The 26194-nt window shown below is 35.3% G+C and overlaps 2 protein-coding genes across 2 annotated transcripts; both read left to right on the top strand.

Moving 5' to 3' along the window:
- Window positions 1–3106: 3106 nt before the first annotated feature.
- LOC109021582 (two-component response regulator 24-like) lies at window positions 3107–4332 on the top strand. The gene is made up of 2 exons (XM_035694417.1): window positions 3107–3691; window positions 3880–4332. The coding sequence occupies exons 1-2, from the start codon at window positions 3392–3394 to the stop codon at window positions 4054–4056; spliced, it is 477 nt and encodes a 158-aa protein (XP_035550310.1). The 5' UTR covers window positions 3107–3391; the 3' UTR covers window positions 4057–4332.
- An 8595-nt stretch (window positions 4333–12927) lies between these two features.
- Window positions 12928–14446, top strand: LOC109019597 (two-component response regulator 24). Its single transcript, XM_019001927.1, has 3 exons — window positions 12928–13009; window positions 13470–13807; window positions 14058–14446. Exons 2-3 carry the CDS (start codon window positions 13523–13525, stop codon window positions 14235–14237), a joined length of 465 nt encoding a protein of 154 aa, XP_018857472.1. The 5' UTR covers window positions 12928–13009; window positions 13470–13522; the 3' UTR covers window positions 14238–14446.
- Window positions 14447–26194: the final 11748 nt, after the last annotated feature.

Raw genomic sequence — 26194 nt, 5'->3', positions numbered from 1 at the left:
TCGTTTAAATTTGGATCCATAGCTCCCAATCGTCGCCAGAAAATAGTCTGCAAAGGACTAGAGAATGCCTAAATTGGAGGGTCCTATTTCTGTTTGACTGGGCCCCCTAAACAACTAACTAAAGTAGGGGGTAGCCGATTCGGGTTTGGACAAATTTTTGAACTGAACATATATATATCGGTTTTGAAATTTTAAAAATTGATACATGCTTATTCTTTTTCTAGTTTCGGTTTGGTCTGATCCTGTTTTTTCGATTTAACTGTTTACACGTGTTGAACTACATAATTTTAGCATTATAATTTATAATTTTTCAACGCTAAATTTAATTGTTAAAATTTAATATTTATTATTAATAATTACTAATACATTAGTATCTAATTATATTAGTATAATATAAGTAGTGTTTAACTTATTATTGAGATTAACGTATTAGTTATAAAATTAATAGACATGTATAAAATGTTATATTAATTAGTAGTTTAAAATATAATGTAATATAAAAGATTATATAAAAAATATATACAAACTGGTTTTCAAAATATGAAAACAGGCACAGAACCAATTTCGATTAAGAATTAGTACTAGACTAGACCGGTTACGAATCAAATTGAACCCACCCAATCTAGTTCAACTGATTTTCTTATTTTTTCTACACCTCTACTCGGAAGAGAGAAAATAAGGTTCTTTCTTTTCATAAAACAACTTTTTTTATTGACACTGGGTGACCGAAAATAACGTCTTGACTAAAGTGCATATCGGATAATTGAAGAGAAAAATCTCACAGTCCAATAGTTTCTAAAAATTGTTTGCACCCAAGAGGATTCGAATCTTAGACCTTGGAGAGAGCATACTACCAAGATCAAGACATTTACCACTTAAAACAACCCTAGGGTTCTTTTTATAAAGCAACTAGTTGTTTGGCATGTGATCTTAAATATTTCGGTGGAAGGGTGTTATTGCAAGACAAGTAAACAATTTGGAATTGACTTATGCAAGCAAAACATTAACGATGGAAGTATACTTTCTTTTGGTTAATATTAGTTACTACAGAGAATGCTCATGGGTTGAGCTAAGGCTCTTGTGTTGAATGGAGATAATCTACATAATTTGCTTAGTCGTTTCTAGTTCAAGCTTGTATATATGTGTTTTCTCTTATATATTTCATGTATATTTGAGCTATGTCTATTTAATTGGTAATAAAATTTTCTTATTACTTATAAAAAAAGAAGTTAATTTTCTCCATATAGATAAAGAAAAAGAAGATTTATACGTGGGTTTTACAAATTTATTTCATCTATAGTTAATTGAACGATAATTTTAGTTGTAGTACGAGTGGATTTTGGGGTTGAATCTGTCCCCACGCTTGGGTTGAGATTTTGTCTGAATTCGTTGTACGGGCCAGCGGTTGCCCCAACAATCTCGTTCAATAATAGAAAAACTCAAAATCAAGACAATCAAAATCAAAATCAAATTAGAGCAAACAACGCAAGATCATGATCACCAGACTGCAACAAAGAATCAAAGCATAACCGATCAGCTAGAGCAAGACAACAACTCCATATTTCAAATAATATCCCACATCACCATACCCACAACTTTTTGTTTCGAAAATCACGATTGAAGTATCAAGAAGTTTGAGAGAGAGAGAGAGTGAGAGAGAGAGGATATCTTCTAATCAGCAATTCTATACTACACACCTGCTGATGCCGGTTTTTATTTTTTCCTTTTACAGATGTGTGGTATAGGGCTGTTGAATATAATTTTTCGGAGGACTAATGGTTGCACGACAAGTGAAAGAGAGCGTCGTGATAGACTGCGAATGCTGTGATAGATCGCAAACGGCGCAATGCCAAGTGAAAGATAGAGATGGGGTTACAAGGTCTCGATACAAGAAAGGCTTAGAAGTTTTAACTTAATATGAGACTCTAAATTTAAATGGCCAAATTTATGGTCATTTAATAATAGGGCAGGAATATCATCACCCGACTTACTAGAGATAAAACATTTGCATGGAAAATTTTATAGGTTCTAGATACAGGAGTTATTGTCTTCCCTTCACTGGAAGATTCTGAAATGTGGCGTTAATGGTTTTTACATCAATTGCCTACACGACTTAATAGGCATAAATTTATCTACAAAGCGTGTTACATCAATTCCATCGAAATATATATGTTTTCAGCTCAATCAATAAACCAGATTCATGCTTAACATCACCAATAAATGTTAGGTAGCTTTCGATCAAGATAAATAGCTCAAACACATTGGCTAATATGTACTGGAGATGTGAATACATTATCTCACTCTTGATGAAATCAGACCCAATAGACCAGAAATTTCATTTCTCAGCTTGCAAAAAGCTACATTAACTGAGGTTAATATAAAGAATTATAAAGAGGGCTACTTTTGAAGATATGTGAAATGCTAGCTATTGTTGTAGTTGAGCAACATATTGATCTAGAATGGTAAATTCGTACCAATTGAAATTTTGAAGGAGGTGGTGCCGTGCAAGACACACATTCTAAAATGGTAAAATAAAAATTAGCATTTTTGTCACTTGCCGATCATTAGTATATTTGTTCTCATGTAATTAAAATGGACAGATGCAACAAAATCTCAGATGTTACCTTGAAAAGAAGAAAAATCTGGCTATTGGATTACATTGTATCCTTTTCAATAGCTACGTTACCGCGAATCTCGGGTTTCTGCTCTTCCTCTCACCCTTTGCACGTTTTTTGCCCAGCGGATATGGTAAGACAGAGAAAAGTGTTAGCCCTGAGTCATCTATATAAGCTGATATTCAGGCACTAGTATTGTCATCAGCATCAAGCTTTGAAGAGTTTGGTGGTAAGTGCCTGTAGTTCCTAGCATTGTCCTTCTAAAGCCTTCTTAGATTAGTACTATTGTTCCTGGTTTCTTCTTTTGAGTTTTCTCCTTTTGGTTACGATCTAATAGTGTTGTATCCTCATGTAGAGCATAGAAATGCAGGCAAACAGTTGTTTTCAATACCATTATTTCAGAGAGTTCTTGTATTTCTAGTCATAACATGTTGGTCCTGACTCCTTTCTGTAGGATAGCTTCAGTAGCATCCATGAAGTTAAGTGCTTTGGCCCCATTTCCTAATTAGCTGCAAGTTTTCTAGCTTTAATTCACTTGGCTATCAATTATATGCAAGTATTTTCCTATAAAATAAGGCTCTTCAGTTTGTTGAGGAAGAAAGAAAGGTGTGGGAGCAGATTGTGATGATATCAATTTTGGGAGTGTTCTTTTATTTTCTTGGATAGGTTTCACTTAATTATATAAGCTATAGATTGGTGTCCCTTGCATCTAAATCAGCTCACCTTTTTTGCCCCCACTTCGTCGTGCAGAAGTATTAATTAGATCTTAAGAAGGAATGGCATCTGATACTGATTATGATAGTGATGGCATGAGAGACAATGGGAATGGAGGCTCATCTGAAGGAAATGGCAGGAGAAGGAGGCATCCAATGATGACCTGGAGGAACAATCTGAGAGCGCTTGTGGTGGATAATGGAAGAATATGCCGGATAATGGAGAGCGGACTCCTGGACGCCTACGGCGTGGAAGTAGAAGCTGTGGGGACTGGGGAGGCTGCAGTGGAGCTCATTGCTTCTGGAGAAACCTTTGATCTCATTGTCATTGAGATGTTTCTGCCTTTCATGAGTGGACCTGAGGTATATACAACCTTCTTCCATTTCATTTCATTAACACAAGGACCAAACTTCAATTCTCTGGTTTTTCATCATAACTTGCTAAGAAGTACATCCTTCAACTTTGAGATTATGCTACTTCATGCTCAATTAACTTTCTAGTTCTGGTACTTTAGCCACAAGATAACGTGCTATTCCATATTATATGTCAGACTGCTAGGACGATTCGTGAGATGGGCATCACCAGCAAGATTTTAGGTATTGCCCCAATGTATTGGGAAAAAGATGCACAAGAATTTCTTGCAGCTGGAATTGACGAGTTCCTTGAGAAGCCATTTACACCAGAATTGTTCGTCCCATTCCTAAGGGAGATTGACAACCAGAAATGAAGCGCATACCAAAATAGAGGACTCATTCCCAGGCTGATCCTATGATATCGTACCTTGAGTTTCCTTTTTGTTATAATCTTTTTCTATGTTGTTCTTCTGGGATGTACTCGATTGCAGTACATCAACAGAAGTTGAGTTGTTTGTTGGTTTGTTTCCTTGTCCTTGTTCGTTTTGTTTCCTTTATGTTTTGTTGTTGAAGGCATAAAATCGGAACTGGGTCCTCTTTAAGTTTCATGTAAAAGCCTGCATAATAAAAAAAATTTCCCCTTTGTTCTATTTTCTTCTTCTGCTCCCTCTTCTAAGAAATCTAACTCTCTCTTGCCAATTGCCTATATGTGATTACCGCTAATTGATTTCTCAGGTGGCTAACAACAATATAAGCAGTAACTGTGACAATCTCAGACAATTTTCCACCACAAAATACCACTGGTTGTATTAAAGGTAAGGGATTGGGAAGGAAATGTAATCACGATCTCATGGTCCCAAAGTACTAAGAAAAAAGGCAAATCCATACCGAGATAAACGAATCTGTAAATATGCAAAAAGCGTATCTTCACTCTATCCTGCAAAATATTCATCAATCCTTACAATAATATTGTGAATCTGTGAGTGATACCTGAAGTTGAAACCGAAGGCTTTGGAGCGTCTGTGTTAAAGGGAAGGTGCAGCGCTACACACACTCCTGCACTTCTCATTTTTTGCAGCGCTGCAGTTGTAAACTTCCAACTCCCCTTCTCGATCATGGTGACCCAAAAGGTTGTTAATTCAACAATCAAAGATTCGAAAGACTTATCTTTTACAATCTCTTCTCGATCGAGTTGGGAAACAGGTGCCAAACCAAGTCTTTTTGGGCTGCACGGTAATCCATTATACATTTAAGGCAAAAATAAAAAAAAAATAAAAAAACTGGTAAAAAAATGCAAATAAAGAAGAATATTTTATACCATATACCATATTAGATCGAGTTTTTTACTGTCTATAAAAATAAAAAGACTAGCTTAAATGTGTTTATTTTTTTTAATCAATTTAAAGAGTTTCTTCTGCCCTATACTATACATGACTTGTTTTTACATTTTATCTTTTTATTATTATTTTTTCAACAATATATATCTATTTAGTGTAAAATTGTTGAACAGAAGAACTCGGAAATATAAATCCGGAATGCCGGCGGAGTATGAATGACGTAGTATTTCCATCCAATCAAAGTTTGACATGAATTACATACGTAAGTACTATTTCTTAAGAGAAAATATACTTACAACCGTGAATTGCGTAATCGCCGCGTAATCGTTTTGAAAAAAATGAATAAAACATGGGACCCACATGAAAAAAATTAACTTTTTAATAGTGGACCCCACTCTTTTTCAAAGCGATTACGCGGCGGTTACGCACTTCACGGTTGTATGTAGAATTACTCATTTCTTAATGACGCGTTATTTTATAGAGTTTTGTTACATAATTTTCACCACATTCCATATTCTATATTTTTTAAAAAAATTTAATATATTTTTTAATTTTTTTTGAGTTTATTTTTTTTAAATTATTTCTAATTTTCTATTTATTATTCATATAATAAATATTTGATAAAAGAAAAAAAATTAAAAAAATATAAAATGTAGAATATGAAGAGATTGTAAAGATTTATTCTATTTTATGATAGGTTGAGACTATCGTGTATCCTTTTGAGACTATCTAATAATTACTTATCCTAGATATATATAATTAATTACATGATTGTTCAAATTATTTTAATTTAAATGATTGCACTGGAGGTCATCTAATGCAATTTGACAATGGTGTGATTCAACAAGAACAAGACTTTTATTTTGAAAATGAGGTATTATAGATCGATTTGTAAATTGGATATGCTATATAAAAAATGAAGAAAAAAGAAGAAGAAGAAACCCTAATTTTGATAGGGTTGAGATGCGTGAGAGAGAGGAGAATATATGAGACTTCCTTTCACACGCGTTACAAATACAAATATGCTGGCCAAATTCTATATCATCTTAATACATATTTGGACCATCACATATAAGGGTGCCGAATCGTGTTAACGGATCGTATGTATAGGTCAATTCAAATCCAACCCATTAAGTTTATCGCGTCAAAATCTCAAATCCTAACAAGACCTGTTAAACATAACGAGTCATGTCATGTCAATCCGTTTTGATCCGTTTATGTAATTATGTTGAATAGACCCGAAATTAACCCGTTTGACCTAGTTAAATTTAACATAATTTTATACAAATGTTAAAATCACAATATCTATAAAAAATATACAACTAACTATAAGTTTCAAATTACAATCCAAATAATAAAAATATCAAAATTAAAATCTCAATAATTTTATTTTTAGGTATAAGGGTATAATTGTAACTTTAACATTCTTAACGGATCATAACGGGTTAACTCGTTATCCACCCGTTAAGCAATCGTATCTTAACGGGTCAACTTGTTAAAGCTAAATCCTAACCCACTTTTATCGTGTCATTTTCGTATTAAGTTAACGGGTCGTTACACATGTTGACATCCCTAAGATTCACACACACAAATGTGCCTTACACCTTTCACATATGGGCCTGCATGGGTATCAATTTCATATAAAAGTGGTCACATGATATAAGTCCAATAATGCACTATAATTCGTTGAAAAGTATAACAAAAATAATAATTTGGTCCAACCCCTATATAATTTGCTAGGGGTGATACGCGCCTCGGCCACACCTTCAATGGTCAGATATATATAGTGTAGTGCTACTATGTCACCAAGGTTTGACCACTGTAACTCCCGGTCCCATCGTGAAACACTTGGTCCCATCATGAAACCCAATCCCAAACCTGCTAAAGCCTAGCCTTCAAGAGAAAACGATACCGTTTTGGGTAAGCTACCTCTCTTTCAAAATTTTTCTTGACCCCAACGGTTATTGCTCTTATCTCTTTTCATTCAGTTTTTTTTTCACACCCCCGAATCCCTCTCCACCTAGAGTTCCACCTCCCCACGCCTCTGTAACCTTTTTTCTTTCTCCCTTTTAAGTTCTCTCTCAAGCTCTCGGTTCTCTCTCTCAGAGTCTCTCTCGTTTCACTGCACACCTACATGCAGTCACCATTACCTGGGTCTTCATGCACTGCTACAACACCGCCAGCCTCCTTGCATGACCGTCCTCCACTCTCATGCACCATCATCAGCAATAGACGGCGCCGGACATCAAGACTCCGCTGTCGGAAGCAGCCCCGTTGCACTCCTCACAAGAGTCGCACATGCAACCACCGTAAGCCACCCCAAAGTAGAACTCCTCTTCTGATGTTTCCCGTGAATCAGCCACCCCCACGCACGTTCAACGGTTTTGAGCCACCGCATCGCAACCTCCTCTCTCGATTCACCACTGTGCCAGCCATCGAAACCTTGGACGAGTGTGCCCTGTTGCACCATGCCGAAACAGGGGAGGTATTTCCCCACTGTAAGACATTGCAACCACCCCCACTGTGAACTCCATCACGTTGAGACCCTATAGAAAATGCCGGTGAAAACTTCCTGTCACCCCCTGTCCACCGCACGCCACCTCAATCTCACGTTGAATTGCATCTCTCTCTCTCTCTCTCTCTCTCTCTCTCTCTCTCTCTCATGTTTAGCTTGCTCATCCCGTTACCTCTCTTTGTCTCATCACATGGTTTCTCTTTCATCACCGTTTCTCTCTCAGTGCTCCGCCTCCAAGCTCGTCAGCGATTTCATCTCAACTGTTCATCTCCGAGTCCCTGTCGCAGTTGATCCATCTCTCTCTCTCTCTCAGTAAGCTTAGTTTTTACGTATGTTCTGGCTGATTCTTTTCTATTTCAGAAACTTTGTTTATGATTTTTTTTTAACTTCCCATTTTATTTCCTAAAACATCCCTTTAGGTGAGTTTTATACTTATTAGTCTAGTACTCATTTTATGAGAGTATAATATATATGTATATATATATATATATATATAAAATATGAATTTTTTGAAGTGAATAGTAAGTATAAAATATTTTTGATTTAACCAAAATTATGATTTTTTTCTTATAATTATTTTGATATAATTATGTTATTTAGTTTTATATTTTATAGTTAGACCTCATTAGTAATTGAGTTAGAATTTAATACTTTAGTAAGAGATTAAGTTGGATATTGATGAATTCGGGAAGTGATGATATTTGTAGGAATTGAGAATTTAGGTTTTTGAGGAATAAAAAATAGGTTATTTTAGCATCTTAGGCTTAAATATTGAAATACATGTTCGATTTCAAATTTACGGGAATTACATGATTTTTTTATAGGTGACGATTAATATTTGTTTGACATTATTGAGGAAATTTTTGAAGGCTAAGAAGTCCAGGTAAGCGGGGTTTATATACTAGTTTTGCATAAAAGAAATGAAATGAGATTGACTTTAAAAATAAGCATGTTTGTTATTTAAAAGAAATATGAAAACGACATCAAATGTTTATTCTGCATATGCATAAATTCTATATAAGAGAAAATATTTTCTGTCAGGACTGGTGTAGACATGAGCTAATTTTGTGCATTATGTTTCTGAACCATGCAAAAAGAGCAAATATGAAAATTTAAAAGTTTTTGCTATGAATAAATGAAGATGTTTTGATTCTGTTTATTTCGAATATGTAAAATGATCTGAAACTATTCAGTATTTTGTTTTGATATGATGTGTCATATGAAAACCTTGGCATGAAGTCCTGATTCTATATTTGAATGTGATATGGTTCCGATGATGTTCCGTTCTATTTTGTTAAGGCCCAGCCACGGGTATAATGGTGGTTTATAACCCTATCACGGGGTGAAATATGGTATCTAGCCCAACCACGGGTATAATGGTGGTTTATAACCCTACCACGGGGGTTAAACATGGTATTTGTCCCGATGTGATGCTACGAGATGTTATGAATATAGTGTTTCGGTTTGAATATGCCCAAGGATTTTCGTTTTGGGAACAAGTTTGTTTTTCTGAAAATTTCGCTATGATGTTTTGTACCAAGTTTGTTTATGTATTTTGAAAGTAAATATGTTGTTTCTGCATTCTGAAATTCTGAAAGTAAATGCTTTGTCCTGCATTCCGAACTTTATAAATGCTCATATTTACATGCTAGTATATGCTCTCTGCTTACTGAGTTGTTGATAACTCACTCCTTATCTCCATAATATTTTTCATATATTTTGATGGTTCAGTTGAGGATCAAGATTATGAGACATTGGGTGAGATGATTTAAGTATAGTGGATTAAGCATAGAAAGTTTTTATGAGTATTGACGATTTTATTAAGAAAATTTATTGTATTATGATGACTTGACATTTTGAAAAATTGGTTATATTGAGGAAATTAGTTTGAATCGAAGTTTTTATATGACATTGAGAATTTGGAGTCTATATTTATATTGTTAAAATGTGAGTTTAAGTGATAGGAAGTAACTCTCCGACCCCGTGCGAGATCGGGACGTTACAACCAATGAGTGTACTTCTAGTACAAATTGTATTTTTTTTTTCTTTCAAATACTTTTTAATTTTTTTAAAAAAATTTTAAAAAAACACCAATATACTAATAATGATTTTCCTAACCATTAAGTATAAAAAAAAAAAAAAAACATGAACGATCAAATTAAAAGGGCAAACTCAAGCAGCATAGTATCATTTTCCATATATATAACCTCCCACTGCACATCATAGGGGCGGAATCTCACTATCCCTGGCCCTTCACTATGGACAGGTAGAATATTTTGGAGTGCATTTGCTTTGGCTCATTGAGGCTTCGAGCTAATCTCCACAAAATTAAAAAATGAACCAGAATTAAATCATGAAGCCTCAAAGAAGAAGAAGCAAATATTAAGATATAAATTAAATAATAAAATCTGCTTATTCTCATCAGTTTAAGTTTTTGAGACAAATTGTGATTTCATATGATATTAGAGCAGAGATCATGAGTTTGAATCTTGACTCTACACTCAGTCCACACGTGAGGAGGAGTGTTAAACAAAAAAATCAACCATATAAACAAATAAAACCAAATAACCAAACAAAATAAAATATGAGTAGTTCTACATATACTTACAATTTTACGTATAAGATCCATTTTATTAGTTTTCTTTTTAAATTCAAATTTCATAATCTTTACCGTGTCAAAAGCTGAAACATCAGCACATATTGTTATGTAAATAAAAATTGTAAGTAAAAATAGAATTTTTCATAAAATATTATCAATCTAACAAGAATCCCAAACAAAACAAAACTAACTAATTAATTAAGGTCTGTTTGGTGACACAATTATTCTCAAGTATTCTCAGCTATTTTCAGATATTTCTTTCTCAAACATCATTCAAATACAAAACACTTTTAGTTTTAAATATTTAACTTTTTTATTTAATTATTATATAATCATTACAACTTTTCCAAACTCTCAAACAAAACACGAAAAATAATAATATTTTTTTAAAATTTTAAAACAAAAATAATATTAAAAAATTATGTTAAAACAATTTTTAACTTATTTTTATTCAACTTTTTTTCTATTGTTTTCCAAAATCCAATAAAACATCTTAATTGTGATAGGTTTTTCTTACCACGTCAAGTGTGGCGACGAACCTTTCACACTACCTATGAGTAAGCTTGCTATTCGCCCCCAATGGGTGGGCAACCGGCCACCTCCACTCCTTGCACCCGCATGGGTAGGGGTCGAGTCTAGTCCTTGGGTCTCGGTCCCATCCCGCATGGTTGGGTGACTTCGCTTAGATGCCAGGAGAGAGAGAATCTAAGAGATTGAACAAGAACGATATGAGAGAGAGAGAGAGATAGAGAGAGAGAGAGATCCCCACTTGGCACCTACCACCTATTTTCCCAAGAGGCTTGGCGCTTGCCTGTCTAATGTGGACGGGTTGCTCCGCCAACCTTAGGCGGGGCCCAGTCAGGAGTACTGGTGTGGCTACTTGGCCCCCACCCCTAGATATGGGAAGAGGGCCTTGCACCCTTACATAGTGGTGTGGGTTGGGTCTACCTCGGTGGTGCAGTCTTCCCATTCCCCCTCTTTTTAATATGGGGAGAGAAGGATAGTTGTAAGCTATTAGAATGAAGATATAGTAAATTGTCTTGTTTTCTTTATTTATTTAAAAATCAATATTATATAGGCACATGTTATTGTAAATATTTTTATAATGAGTAATGTTACTCATCATCCAAACTTTTATTATCCTTCCATCATCCCATGATGTGTCATTAGATGATTAGATATTATTTATTATATTTCACTTATAAACCTATCATTTAATGCCATATCATGGAATAATAGGAGAATGATGGAAGTTAAGATGATGAATATATTTTTTCTTTTCTAATTGCATTAAGTTGTGTTAGAGTAAGCTCTAATCGTTGTGAAAAACTTAAAACAACCTTAACAATGGAGGGCTAGAATGGTTCACCCCTATGTGAGGGCTATAATGGTTGCATTATCCATCTTGGAAAATTTCCACCTACAACATTGGATCAAGGGCATCCCCACAACAATATATCTGTAGATCAAAATGAGGAGTCCCTTCTCCACCCACCTAGAAGAGTGGCGCAACCCTCTACAAGGTGGCCGGTGTGATTAAGCTGTGTCCCGCTATCCTGTCCAAGGGTATTAATTGGGAATAGGTCTCCCCCATCCCTTTTTCCAATTTTTTGTTCGGGTAGGAGTTCTAAAAAAATGCTTTAACTTTTAAAAAAATTTCCCCTATTGTAGTAGTACTCTTGTATATATTCCCTTGAACTTACTCAGTTAATTAAACATATATAGATCATTAAACTTATACGATTTTCTTGTATTTATTTTACTTTGGATTCCATGTTAACTTATACAAATTAATAAGTTTATTGTTTCTCATACACTTGGTTTTAATTTAATTTTGTTTAGGTGCCACTCATATATATAAGAAAATAGGTAATATATAAAAATTATACCAAGTATATAATATATAGATACCTTCAAAATTAATCGCGACGCTATTTTCAAGACGCGATGCCTTCAATAATTTTTTATTTTTTTTAAAGAAAAACATAACTTAATCGGTAAGAAAAACATGATACGCCATTAATAAGGCCAGATGGGGTTACTCTGGTACTAGTACTGCACTACTATTAAACACACTAATTAATGATGAGTTGGATGTAGAAGTTTCGTGATCAAGTAGAGTACTCATCATGTGTTTACTCAATCATTTCCAAATCTCAAAGATCTCATGAATTTAATGACATTGGCGGTACGTACTCATGATAATTAATTTTCACGCCTTTTCACCCTTAATTAATTGTAACCTGGCATTTTCATGCATATACAGACATACGTTAATTTCAAGCTGGCATGTATTGAAATAGTAGTAGTAGCAGAGCTAGCTGTTTTATTTTTATTTTTTAATTTTTTTAATAATATTTTATAAGTTGAGTTAATTAGAAAGCACAAATATTCCCAAAAACAGGGCCATATATAATAATTGCAGAGATTGTGTGAGAATTTCACTACTTAATAAGACAGAAAAAGGTGCATAAATCTGGAAACAAACGAAATTGTGGATTGCGTGGGGATATTATGTTATCTAGTTTTTTTGTTTCGCAGCTGTACATGATATTGGAAGAAGCTCGATCTAAATGCTATTCTCCTCAAAAGTCTTCAATTTTTGTTGTCACTTGTTCAAATAAACTAAGATGCCCCTTTGAACTTCATTGCCATGCTCATTTCATTTATGGAAAAAATCACAACAATAGATTCTCATGCATGTAATAATTTTAACAAAATCCCAACTGATACTGATGATCTCATATTACCACGGCCATTTTCTTCTTTTTCCTCCATTATAAACTAGGACTCCGACGCCTCAAGGAGAGCACACACCAATTCTCTTCTCTTCACTTCTCTCTAGCTAACACCAGCTAGCTAGCATAAACGTCGAGGCAAGTACTACTACTCTAGCTACCAAGCCTCGCTCCTTCTTGTTGATCACTCTATCTGAAGATCATTATATCTTTGATCATGCTATTATTTAAGCAGTATATTATATATATATGCTGCCATTTTGTTTTTGTTTTTAATTTCCTCTTTTGATGCATGCAACGAATGATGAATTAATATGCCTGATCATTTCCCTTCAGATGATGCTTCATTTCTAGGAATAATGATCATTTATTATATGAAGTTTAATTGTTATTAATTGGGTAATTGTGAGATGAAATCGTGAGTTTCACGATTCATGTAATTTGTAGTTTGCATGCACTTGGGCACCTGCGCGCAGTACTTGTAAATTAATATAAGTTTTTTTTCCTCTTTCTGGTTTTCAAATTAATCTTACACTAACAGATCATGATGAACTAATTCAGTATTAATTATGATCTTGTTTGTTTTTTGTGCGTTTAGGAAAGCAAGTTGATTGTTCTTGGCCGGAAACAAGATCAAGAAATTAACAAAAAATGTCGTCCAATAATACTGAAAACTGGATGAAAGATATTGGAGTGCTTGATCATCCAAGTGGTGTCGGAGAAGGAAGTACTACTTCTGCAGCAACAAATATCACTGCACTTGTGGTAGACGATGATTCTGTAAACCAGATGATTCACAGCAAAATCTTGGAAAATCTAGGCATACAAAATCAGGTGGTGAGGAATGGCAAAGAGGCTGTTGATCTCCATTCTTCAGGAAACAACTTTGACCTCATTTTGATGGACATGGATATGCCTGTCATGAATGGCATCGAGGTATAAATTATATAAATATATATATATATATATATATATATATATGCATGCATGCATGCTCAGTAATGAATAAACCCAGAAATTAAATATGCGATTGAATATCGAAACTTTGCTTAATTATGAATTTATTATTTTTTTTTTTTTTTAAAAAGCGGGAAGAATAGCAAAAGTTCTCGGGAACTTTGCCTATTTTACAGATTTTTCTTTTGTTTAATTTCCTTATTTGAATTATATATATTTATGTATTTAGGCAACGAGGAAACTCCGAGCGATGGGCGTTCGTAGTATTATTGCGGGAGTATCGACATGCACAAGAGATGAGCGAGAACAAAAGGAGTTCATGGAAGCTGGGCTTGATGATTTTCAAGAGAAGCCTTTGACAACCCCCAAGGTGGTTTCAATCCTTCAAAAGGTCAACAAAAAATGTTGAATAATTGCTAAATACTACCGATCAAGGCTGATCAAGAAAAGGACGGAATATCATGAAGTTATACAAATAAAACTACTCTAGTACTCTTTTTGTTTTGTTTTGTCTTTCCGGGGGTTGCAGACAATGAGAAACTGTAACTCTTATAATCATGTCTTCCAACATGAGAAAATGGAAATGTTCTCAATAAAGTAGTCTGCATGCTCGATCAAGTCTTGCAAACTATATGCAGTTGCAATAATGGACCATATATATATATATATATATGCATGCATGCATCTTCGACAAAATTAAATAAAAATCTATATTTCGTAGCAGTAGTTCTACTAGTGTTCCAATTATCGCTCCTTTGATATATAATATGCTCGGACTGGGGAATATTATTGCTCCTAGTTTCTCTCTGTTCTTTTGTTTTCCTATTACTAATGGAAAATATCTCCCAATTACAAAAGGAAGGAGGATCAGTGAAACAGATTTAAGAAAAAATTAGGGAGAAAAACCTGGACCAATGTACAGATTAATGATTCAAAGTTTATATTTTCTTTAAAGCTAGCTGGGAGTAAGAGCTAGGCCGCCGCCATTGGGTTTGGGGACCGGAATGGGTCGGAATAAACGAGCTGCATGGGTAGCTCTGCATGATGCATGCATGCCGGCCTGCATTATTATGTATAAGTACTGGCCAGAGATGATCTATCTGAATGCATATAATTAGATAAATTATCTATATATATTAGAAGAAAAAAGGAATTAGAAACTACGTACTGTAGCATGCACCCACGCATCAATTCATGTCTAATTAACTTTCTGATCCTAATCCAAATTACAAGCTGCATGGGGAACAGTTCTAGCAGACGCCTCAAGCGATCTCCCGTTTTTGCAAATCATGAGCTTGGATGAATATTGGATATTATTTTTCACATTGAGCACGCGGCTTGCGAAGCTTTATAATTTTGTTGGTACTGTTGCTGTACGTTTTGAAGGTTTTTGTTCTTTCCTTGGAGTACGACTTAAATGTTATCGTAACTTCTGTTGAGACAAATCCGGATCAGGTAGATATGGATACATCCTTAAAAGAACAATTCAAAACAACATATAATTGATAAAGAAAATGGTACAAAGTAGGTAGCAGAAAATCTTCAAACACCAACAACGATAAACCATTAGAAACTCAAGGGATCAGATCAATATAATTAATAGCTATACATTTAAAATCACTTTTTTGAATTTTGTATTGTAACTAAATTTGATCTTGTACAACTATCAAATGTTATCAGATGTATATTATAAATAAAGTACAAGCTTCCATATATTATTCAAGGAAGCATATTCATCAAAACACTTTGTCAAACACAAACTCTATTATGGTATCAGTTAGCTCTGTCGCTACACATGCATGGCTTCCTCATATTCAAACACTAGTTCTTTTTGATCCTCTTCCTCCACCTCTGTCGCACAACACTTTCCTATAATCCTATTAATCCATCTCACCTTATCACAGCAAACAACCAACATCTTTCTTCGGAGCACGTCCCGCTATTCTTGTCCCTCACTGTCAGGTACACATTGTTGGGATATATGTGGAGACTGATTTTGATTTTGGAGCTGAAAAAGATGTTTGCTGAATGTGCGCTCGAGCAAAGTTCGCTCGACGTGCGTTTAACAGTGGGCTCGAGCGAAACTCAAGTCCGAGAGTTCGCTTGAGTCCTGCAAGACAGTGAGCTTAAGCGAGACACAAATCCTAGTGTTAGCTCGACCCCCGCTCAAGTCAATGTTGATTTGGCTGTTCACTCGAGGCGCACTCGATACGTCACTCGAGCGAAGTACACCAATTTTGCCAGATTAGGATTTTCAGCGCCATTTGCTATAAATATATCATATTAGACTTGTTTTGTACGGCCTTAAACATATTGTGAGAGAGAACAATTTTCTAATGAGTGTATATTGTGTGAGAGAGAAAAAGTCCTAGAGAATGTGAGTTGAGATTGAGTGACTGTAATCTCCTCTGGTTAATAAGATTTTTGCAGTTCTGTGGACGTAGACAATTTGCCGAACCATGTATATTGTGCGTCGTGTGCTTGATTGTTGCTTTTACTTTATTTGTCATAGTTGGTGTGTGTGTTTTGCACATCATTTCCTAACAACTAGTATCAAGGGCGAATGTCGGACTGAAGGAGACTGACGGTTGGAGATCAAATGAAAGCACACGGGATTGAGAAGTTCTACGGTATTGATTTTGGGTACTGGAAGATGCAGATTGAGCACTATCTCTATGGAAAGAGGCTCCACCTTCCACTGTTGGGAAAGAAGTCGGCGAGCATGGATGATGCTGAGTGGACCCTGTTAGATTGACAGGTTCTAGGGGTTGTTCGGCTAACCTTGTCTAGAGCAGTGGCGCACAATGTCAGTAAGGAGAGAACCACGGTGGATCTCATGACGACTTTGTCAGGTATGTATGAAAAGTCGTATGCGAACAATAAGGTGTACTTGATAAAGAAATTGTTCAATTTGAAGATGTCGAAAGGTATATATGTAGCCCAACACATGAATGAATTCAATACAATCACAAATCAACTATCTTCTGTAGAGATTAAGTTTGATGATGAGATCAGAGTGTTGATTATGTTGACATCATTGCCAAATAGTTTGGAAGCCATGAGAATGGTTGTGAGTAGTTCAACCAGTAAGACAAAACTGAACTACGACGACATATGTGACATGTTACTTGCTGAAGAGGTACATAGGAGAGACTCGAGTGAGTTCTCTGGTTCAGGATATGTACTAAATGTTGACAGTTGGGGTAGAGGACATGACAGGTCAACCTCCAAGAACAAAGGGAAGAGCAAGATGAGATCTGGGCAGTAGATCACGTGCTGGAGCTGTGGCAAGCTGGGCCACATCAAGAAAAACTGCAGGAATCAAGAAAGTGTTGAGGATGATGCTGTGACTATAGTGGTAGAAGAGATTCACGATGCCTTACTTCTTACAGTGCACAATTCGATTGATGATTGGGTTTTGGATTCAGGGTCTTCGTTCCATAGTACCTCACATCAAGAAATCATGCAGAATTATGTTGCTGGTGATTTTGTGAAGATGTATGTGGCTGATGGAAAGGCACTAGATGTAGTGGGAGTGAGTGATGTGCACATCACACTTCCAAACAAGGGCGTGTGGACTTTATAACAAGCCAGACACGTTTCAGATCTGAAGAAAAACCTGATCTATGTGAGACAGCTTGATGACAGTGGTTTTGCAGTAACATTCTATGGAGGAGCTTGGAAGATCACTAAGGTTGCGTTGGTCCTAGCTCATGACAATAGATCTAACTCATTGTATTTAACATTACGGTCCAGTGATGTGCAGAGAAATACAAGAGTGCAAAAAGGTAATCTTGATCGCATGAAACATGTGAGGAAGCCAAAGGGAGTCAGTTTTGCCATTCCTCATGAAAGTCGGAGAAAGTTGGCTAAGGTTGCCAAGATCAGTTTGAGATCAGATACTCCTAGTACAGTAGGAGTTGTGAGTCACCCAGTGAATGTACTGACTAAAGGCAATTTACATGGAAGACTGGAGTCAAGCTTGACTTCAGTGCATTTTCTAACTTGAAGATGGGAGCTGTGAGCTGTAGAGATGATAGGGCTTGGCTGCAAACAGTGGCTGACATGTGGAGACCCAGTCTCCAAGTGGGAAATTGTTGGGGTGTATGTGGAGATTGATGTTGGAGTTGAAAAAGGTGTTTGCTGAGCGAAACTCAAGTCTGAGAGTTTGCTTGAGTCCCGCGTGATAGTGAGCTCGAATAAGACACAAACCTTATTGTTCGCTCGACCCTGCTCGAGCCAATGTTGATTTGGCCATTTGCTGGAGGCGCGCTCAACACGCCGCTCGAGCGAAGTACGTAGATTTTGCCATATTAGGGTTTCCAGCGCCATTTGCTATAAATATATCATATTAGACTTGTTTTGTACGGCCTTAAGCATATCGTGAGAGAGAACAATTGTCTAATGAGTGCATATTATGTGAGAGAGTAAAAAACTCTAGAGAGTGTGAGTTGAGATTGAATGATTGTAATCTCCTTTAGTTAATAAGATTTCTGCAGCTCTGTAGATGTAGGCAATTTTCTGAACTACATATATTGTGCGTCATGTGCTTGATTGTGTTGTTTTTACTTTATTTGTCATCATTGGTGTGTGTTTTGCACAACATTTCACAATACACATCTCTCTCTCCCTCACGGTCTATCTCTCTTTCTCTGTCTCTGTCTCTGTCTCTGTCTCCACCACGGTTTATCTTCCTTGAACTCGGATTGATGCCCTCAATCCAACCAAGAATTTTCAAGTAATTGAGTCCTCTATAAATCCAAGCTCTAGTAGTTTTTCAACCTGAAACATTCTAAAATGACGTACACTTCTTGAAAATAGTAGTTTCACATTTAAAGTCAGCAATGGTTGCATTCAAGGGAAAGACTCTTAGCTCTGGATAGGGGTGTAACTGGTCTAGTTAGATCCAATTTTGGACATTTTATAGAACCGAACCGGTATCTATCGGTTTTGAAAACTTAAGAATTGATACCAGACTGATTAACCACCGAAACCAGAGTTTCTGGTTTCTCTAGTTTTGGTCCGGTCTGATCTTTTTTTTCAATTTTACAAATAAACAAAATTATACTCGAACAAAAATTTAGCAAGTGATTGACCCATATCCCTCATTTTATAGATTTTGGCTAAAAATTTAAAAACTTAAAATTTATATGTTAATATCAAAATTCAAATGTTATATTAAAAATATAAGATTAGTTTATGTTATATCATAAATAAAATGTCATATTAAAACTTTTAAGATTAATTTTTTGTTATATTAATTTTATATTATAATATTGATAAACATGAATAATAAGATTAAAATTTCATATTATATTAATTAGCAATTTAACATATAATATTTTATGTATAATATAAAAAATTAAAATTAAAATATATATATACCGGTCCGGTTCGGTTCAAACTGGTTTTCAAAATATGAAAATCGGTACCGGATCGGTTTAGAACCAATTATAGATCGAACTGAACACACCAGTTGGTCCGAATCGGGGAGGTGAAATACTTCACCATTGCATACAGTCGGCATCACAAACCAAGAAGCAAGACATCTAAAATTGACGAGCCAAAACTGGTAGAGGATAGATTGCAAGGCTAAACTTAATACAAAACAAATAGCTGATGGAAAGTATAAGTTATCCACTATTGTCATTGAACACAATCGTGTTGTGAGACCAAGTAAGGCAAGACATATTACTTGCCATAAAAAATTACCAATTTGGTTAAAAAAATTAATTGAGATGATGGACAAAGTCAGAATCTGTCATGCTAAGTACAAAACCATGATTGTTGAAATGAGTGGATATGAGAATCTCTCTTTTGGAGAGAAAGAGTGTTGAAATCATATAATAAAAAGTTCGAAATTAGTTTCTTAGAGTAGGAGACACCGAGCCATTTCACAACTATTTGGTAAAGTTGTGATGGACCTAGATGATGACTCGAGATCGAGAAAATGTGTTTTAGATGGATGCCCAAAGTAGGACAGCATATGACTGACTTGGAGATGTTATAACGTTTGGCTGAATATGAGAATCTCTATTTTGGAGAGAGAGAGTGTCGGAATCATATAAAAAAGTTCGGATGAGTTTCTTGGAGTAAGAGACACCAAGCCATTTCAGAACTATTTGGTAAAGTTGTGATGGACCTAGATTATGACTCGAGATCGAGAAATGTATTTTGGATAGATGCCCAAAGTAGGACAGCATATGAGTGATTTGGCTATGTTATAATGTTTGGCACAATGTATTTGACGAATAAGTATAAGATGCCATTTGCCCCTTTTGTAAGAGTCAACCACCATGGCTAGTTGATATTCTTTGGATGATGTCTCATATCAAACGATGACACATATACATACATATATATATATATATATATTTGTGTGGATATTAGAATCATTGTTGAAGTGCATGTCAAGACTGGCTCCTAATGCAATTATAATTGATTAAGATAGGGCAATGCAAGTAGCAATTGCAAGATTTATTTTCCAAGGGTCAAGTATAGATTTTGTTTGTAGCACAATTTTTGCAAATTACCTTACTAGCTTGGATCTTATTCACAATATGACAACTTTAAAGGTCATTTATTAAATTATATATGACTCTATGAGTTGTGAAAAATTTGAACAAAGGTGACACAACATCGTTCAAACAAATGGTTTAATAGATAATGCTTGGTTGAGTAAGTTATACAAGAAGCGGCATCAATGGGTACCGACATATGTGAAAGGTGCGTTTTGGGTTCGAATGTCTATAAAGCAACATAGTGAGAGTATGAGTGTATTTGTTTTATGGCTAAAGGTACTACTACATCATTGAAAAAGTTTTTTAGGGATTATGATAATGCGTTAATGATGATGGTCGAGAATGAGCACATAGCTAATTTTGGTTTGTTCCAGCGAAAGATTCTTTACATTACGGTCCATGCAATTGAGAAGCAACTTCAAGAGATATACACAAATGCCAAGTTCAAAGATATCCTGTGATGCCCCCAACCTCCACTTGGGATGTAATGAATTGAGAGCGTCGGGATATGCAACACAATGTTACATACCCCCATACATGACAGTTAATATGCAATGCAATCTCAGTATGCAACTAGCAGTATGCAATAATCGTAGTAGAAATAAAAGGTGTAAGAATAAAATACGCCATAATAACTAAAACCATCTCAATTCATTAGAAATCATTAAGTTCAAAATACCAATGTAGTATAGACTTAGTACAACTAAGAGTTAAAGTCAAATCATTCTCTTAATGCGATCTAAAGCATGAAGGACTTTGGGCTATAGACATCAGGATTAAATTCAATCTTTTTTCAAAGTCCAGCTCGTCCTCAATTAGTTGGATCCAGCGCTCCATCTTGATTGATCTCCTCAAGACTTGACACAACTTTTATCATTTCAAGTGGAATGAGTGGTCTCACAAGGGGTGAGATTTACTCGAAATCTTAGTAAGTTAAACAACAACATGTACAAAGATAAATTAAGCATAAAAAATGATAAATATGTAATGTATGAAATTTAGAAAGAAAATCAGTATGCATGTCTCTTATCCAGATTCCTCAACATTTCAGAAAAATGGAGACATATGTTTTCCTTCAATAAATATTTTTGCCATCATTTTTGAAAACATAACTTCATTATAACTTTCATCATGAACCTTCATCATTATTACCAATTCGTAATTATAACGTGTGGTAATGTCATAGTTCCCCACATGCACTATGAGTACCTGTTGGTGACTGTAGTACAACTTACGTTGAAACTATGTTGTCTATAGAATCATTCTCAATGTATTGGTAAATATAACATATCATCATAAAAATTCATAACGTATACACCCACCAGCGTTAAGTGTCATAACATATTGACTTCGCTCCGGCCTTCTTTAAAATGAATCCATTCTAAGCATGTTGACTATTTTTTGTCAACTCAGGGGTTACCACTTCATTATTAAACATTCCAGAGTGGACATAGGAGTTCCACTAGGATAATTCCTCATTCTAATCTTTGGGATTGTGACAAAAATTATTTTTATACTATGCTTAAAAAATATATTTCATGACATATGTATATGTAGCAAGTTTTCATGTGAAAATGACATTTATATGCAATATGCTAAAAATGGTGAAAATCTCATACGTCATGTAAGTATGCACTTAATGTATCATATAACAAGATATTTTATACTCAAACTGATAATTGAAATATGAATGAAACATTTATCAATAATTCATAAATAATCTATCAAAGTGTAAGTTAGAGGCCAACTTACAAACTTTGGGAGAAATTCGAAAATAACGTCATAGCTACATTAATCATGTGTATACTAAGTTAGGGTTAATATTCTATGGTTGAGGATCAAAATCAAAGGTTTCAAAAATTGAGTATTTACAAAAATACTCCGAAACTTTCAAAAATTATCATTTAGGCCCTAAATTTTCTTTAATTGCAAACGAATTCCAAATTTAACCAAATTTCATAGACTTCATATTTTGGCATTCTTAAACCATTTATGCCCTTGTATTTTCAAAAATTAAAGTGGAATTTGCCCAAACAGTCCCAACCCTTGGCATGCACTCTAGTTGATGCCTAAGTGTGTTTTCAACTATTGATCTCTATGAATGCATGCATATGAGATTTTATTTACTAAAAAATATCACTAAGATCTTTAGTGACATAATGAAGGCTAATTATTTGATAATCAAGTTCATCCCAACACTTAAACATGACTAAGAAATCCTTAATCACCAATATGTTCAAAACCGATACATGCTTGATGATCAAGACAAAATAGATTCAAAACCTACCATGGCATACTTCTAACCACAATTTAAACCTTTCATAATCATGTAAAGATAATGATAAATCATATCAAATCATGCTTAAGACATGTCATAGTTAAGTTCCCACTTAAAATCATTTAATCATTCAAATCATCTTTTAATTGACCCGATTTTGAACTAAGCATGATAACTTTGTCAAAACTCAACCAAAATTCGTACAAACACTTGGAAACAAAGCCTGACATGCTAACTAAGATCAAAAGCAAGAAAATTTACAAATTCCATGGCCTTCCAAGCGCTCAAGACAGCCAGCCTTACACAAGAACACTCAAGAACTCACCAAGAACTTACTCGGCTTTACTATTTTGATCTAAGAGAGAGAAGTGCTCTCAACGCTCAAGAGGAAGCTTGGATCTAAGGTGTGGAGGATATAAGGAGGTGATGGAGGTATTTATAGGGTTCAATAGGGGTATGACGCATTGGCTTGGGTGCTTGGTGATTGGGTGAAGTGGGAGGTGCACCAATTTGGAAATTTTCCAGACTTGCTTCCATGGCTTAGGTCACTTTGTGCAGGGGAATAGTGGCCTAAAACCACCATGATTCCCTCTCCACAATAGTTGCAAGGGTCTTGCAGAGATTTCCAGGTCATGGGGCATCATTTTGGTGGTAGAAAATCCCTCAAACCACTCTTGGTAATTGGTGGATGGAGGTGGTTTTGATGTGATAGAAATTCAATTCGGTTTTGGATGGTTTTGGGCAGCAAAACTGAGTTAAAATCCTTCATGATGGTCATAAGACCTCTTCGGAATTGGGTGGTGAAGGAGGTGGCATGAGGTGGTGGTGCAAACCATGGCAGGAGGCTGGGTCAAAATCAACCCAATCGATTTCTATACAAACTAGACCAAGGTGCACCCGATTTGGTTCTTTGAGTTGGTTTGTGCAACTAAATTCATCCAAGGCTCAAACTAGATTTGAGAGGGTCTCATGAAGTTTTTAAGGATCACATTATCCTTGAGGACAAACCACAAAAATGTTGAATCCAAGGACAAATCAGTCCAATCATTACAAATGGCAATGCACAAAACCGATTGATGCAAGGTTTGGGCTTGTTGTGTCATTTTTCTTAATGACATAAGGGGAGGTTTATCTAAGGTATTAGTGAGGTCTAATCATGTTTTAATGGAGTATTAATTCAAGAAAAATTGAATTAAAAGGTTTAAGAAAAGATTAAACATAATTAAACTTTAAAGCATGGCTTAAAGTTTACTAACCTCAAGTATGATGGTTAATGGCTTTAGTTAATTTTTCAAACTTAATTTGTGTACTTAGGGTATAATTTGGACTTAAGGAAACCAATGGTATGGTGTATTGGGCTTTTGGTCTTGAATGATGAAATTAACCCAAACATTAGGGCTCACATAGTGATGGAGCAGGGATCCATCCGATCACTCCCTTATATGGTTATCTACAGCACATACAATATAAAATGTATGTTACGACAAAACTCTCACTTAATTGAGTTTGTCACATTCAAAACGCCATAGAAATCTTAGTCTAGTCGCCACAAATGCATTCTAACTTGACTTTCTTAGCATAGTCACTCATCCAACGTTTGTCTAAGATCTTACATTCCGCTTTAATTAGGCTCATGAAGTTGTACAAATACTTCATATACGACTTTTATAAGTCTCATCTTAGCAAAGTTAAGGCGACATTCTTTAAATTTATCTTAAATGCTCCAAAATATTAAGATATTTACTAGCTCGCTTTCCGAACGCCAAACTAATCAACTTGTGTCATCTTGCTTGCTACTCAAGCTATTATCTCCATATCATTTCCAGCTAATAAGATGTCATCCACATACAAAGATAAAATTAGAAAACTCTTCCATGTATGTTTGACATATACACAATGATCTTCTTCTAGCATTTCAAAGCCAATTGAAGTAATGCCTCATGAAATTTGAAGTATAATTGTATAGACGATTGTTTAAGGTCATAAATGGAATGTTTCAGCTGACATATTTTGTGCTCTTGTCCCTCAACCTCAAAACCAACATGTTGATCCATATAGATCTCCTCATCTAGTTCTCCATTGAGAAATGCAGTTTTCACATCCATTTGGAAAAGTTTTAAATCTAAATGTATAACTATAGCTAGAATAAGGAGAATGGAAGCAAATCTCACCACATGAGAGAATGTTTCTTCATAATCTATACCCACTCTTTGGGTATAGCCCTTCGCCACGAGTCGAGCCTTATATTTTTCAATTGATCCATCAGCCTAGCGCTTAATTTTTAAAACCTTCTAATAGATTTGCACCTAGGTGGAAGATCAAATAACTCTAAAACTTGGTTCTTTGCCATAGAATTCATCTCATCTCTCATATCAGCCAGTCATTTATTTGAAGCCTGTGAACTTAGTGCTTCTTCATAAGAAGAAGGTTCATCAAAGTCACCCAGAGCACACATGAAAGATTCCTCTTCAATCTCAAAACGACGATGAAGAATGGTTCCACGTTCTCTTCTACATAACTGAGACTCTCGTGAGTTACTTTCTAGTGGTATGCTCCCACTAGGAGACATATCACTCCCACTATCTTTTACAATTCTAGAATGTGATAATTCTCCACCCTCGCCAAAAGGTGGTATAACTCCCTCAAATTCTTGCAACTCAAAAAGTGCAAGATCATTTTTTGCTTCACCAATATTGACAAAATCACTCTCAATAAATGTGACATCATGTGACTCTATTTTTGTCATCCATCTGTGAGGATGTTCACCAAACATTACATAACTCTTTGAGCTCTTTGAATATCTTATGGAGATATGCTTATTTGCTCTAGAGCCATGTTTTTCATATTTATGGGAAGTGGTGTGAACATAACCTGCAGAATCCCAAGGACTCAAATGTTTCAAATTTGATTTTGCGTTATTCTATAATTCGTATGGGTTGAAGGAACGGGCTTAAAAGGCACATGGTTCAAAATGTAGGCAGTAGCTAAAAAAGCATCCCCCCAAAAAGATATTGGCAGGTTAACTTGTGCCATCATTGATCAAACAATTTCCAATAAGGTACTATTTCTCCTTTCCGCAACACGATTTTGTTGTGGTGTGCCAGGAATCGTCAATTGCCTGTGTTTCCCATTTTGCTCACGTAGTCCTTGAAACTCTTTAGACAAGTACTCTCGATCACGATCAGTTCGTAGAATTTTTAAATTTATTTCTTTCTAGTTCTCAACTATAGCCATGAAACGCTTAAAGTAGTCTAATGCTTCAAAGCAATGAGAGATCAGATAGACATGACTGAAACATGAGTAGTCGTCTATAAAGGTGAGAAAATAAGAGGCATTATGGCGTGCCTTCACATTCATAGGTCCACAAATATCAGAATGAACTGGCTCTAAAGGATAAGATACCATAAGAGCCTTTCCAAAAGGTTTCCTATAAGCTTTATCAGCTAAATAAGGCTCACACACAGGTAGGCTGACATTAGCGAGAGACCCTAATAAACCTTCTCTAGCTAGTCTAGCCATTCTATCTTTTCTTATGTGGCCTAGTCTAGCATGTCATTTCAATGAATT

Source organism: Juglans regia, chromosome 10 (assembly GCF_001411555.2).
Source record: "Juglans regia cultivar Chandler chromosome 10, Walnut 2.0, whole genome shotgun sequence".
NCBI lineage: Eukaryota > Viridiplantae > Streptophyta > Magnoliopsida > Fagales > Juglandaceae > Juglans > Juglans regia.
The sequence above is the reverse complement of the archived record's forward strand: the minus strand, read 5'-3'. Positions and strand labels throughout refer to the sequence as shown.

What these genes read in the sequence shown, in the direction of transcription:
- LOC109019597 (XM_019001927.1), top strand. Translation starts at nt 13,523, where the DNA reads ATGTCGTCCAATAATACTGAAAACTGGATGAAAGATATTGGAGTGCTT. An exon ending in CTGTCATGAATGGCATCGAG is followed by an intron (nt 13,808 to 14,057) that starts GTATAAATTATA and finishes TTATGTATTTAG; the next exon opens with GCAACGAGGAAACTCCGAGC.
- LOC109021582 (XM_035694417.1), top strand. Translation starts at nt 3,392, where the DNA reads ATGGCATCTGATACTGATTATGATAGTGATGGCATGAGAGACAATGGG. An exon ending in CTTTCATGAGTGGACCTGAG is followed by an intron (nt 3,692 to 3,879) that starts GTATATACAACC and finishes ATTATATGTCAG; the next exon opens with ACTGCTAGGACGATTCGTGA.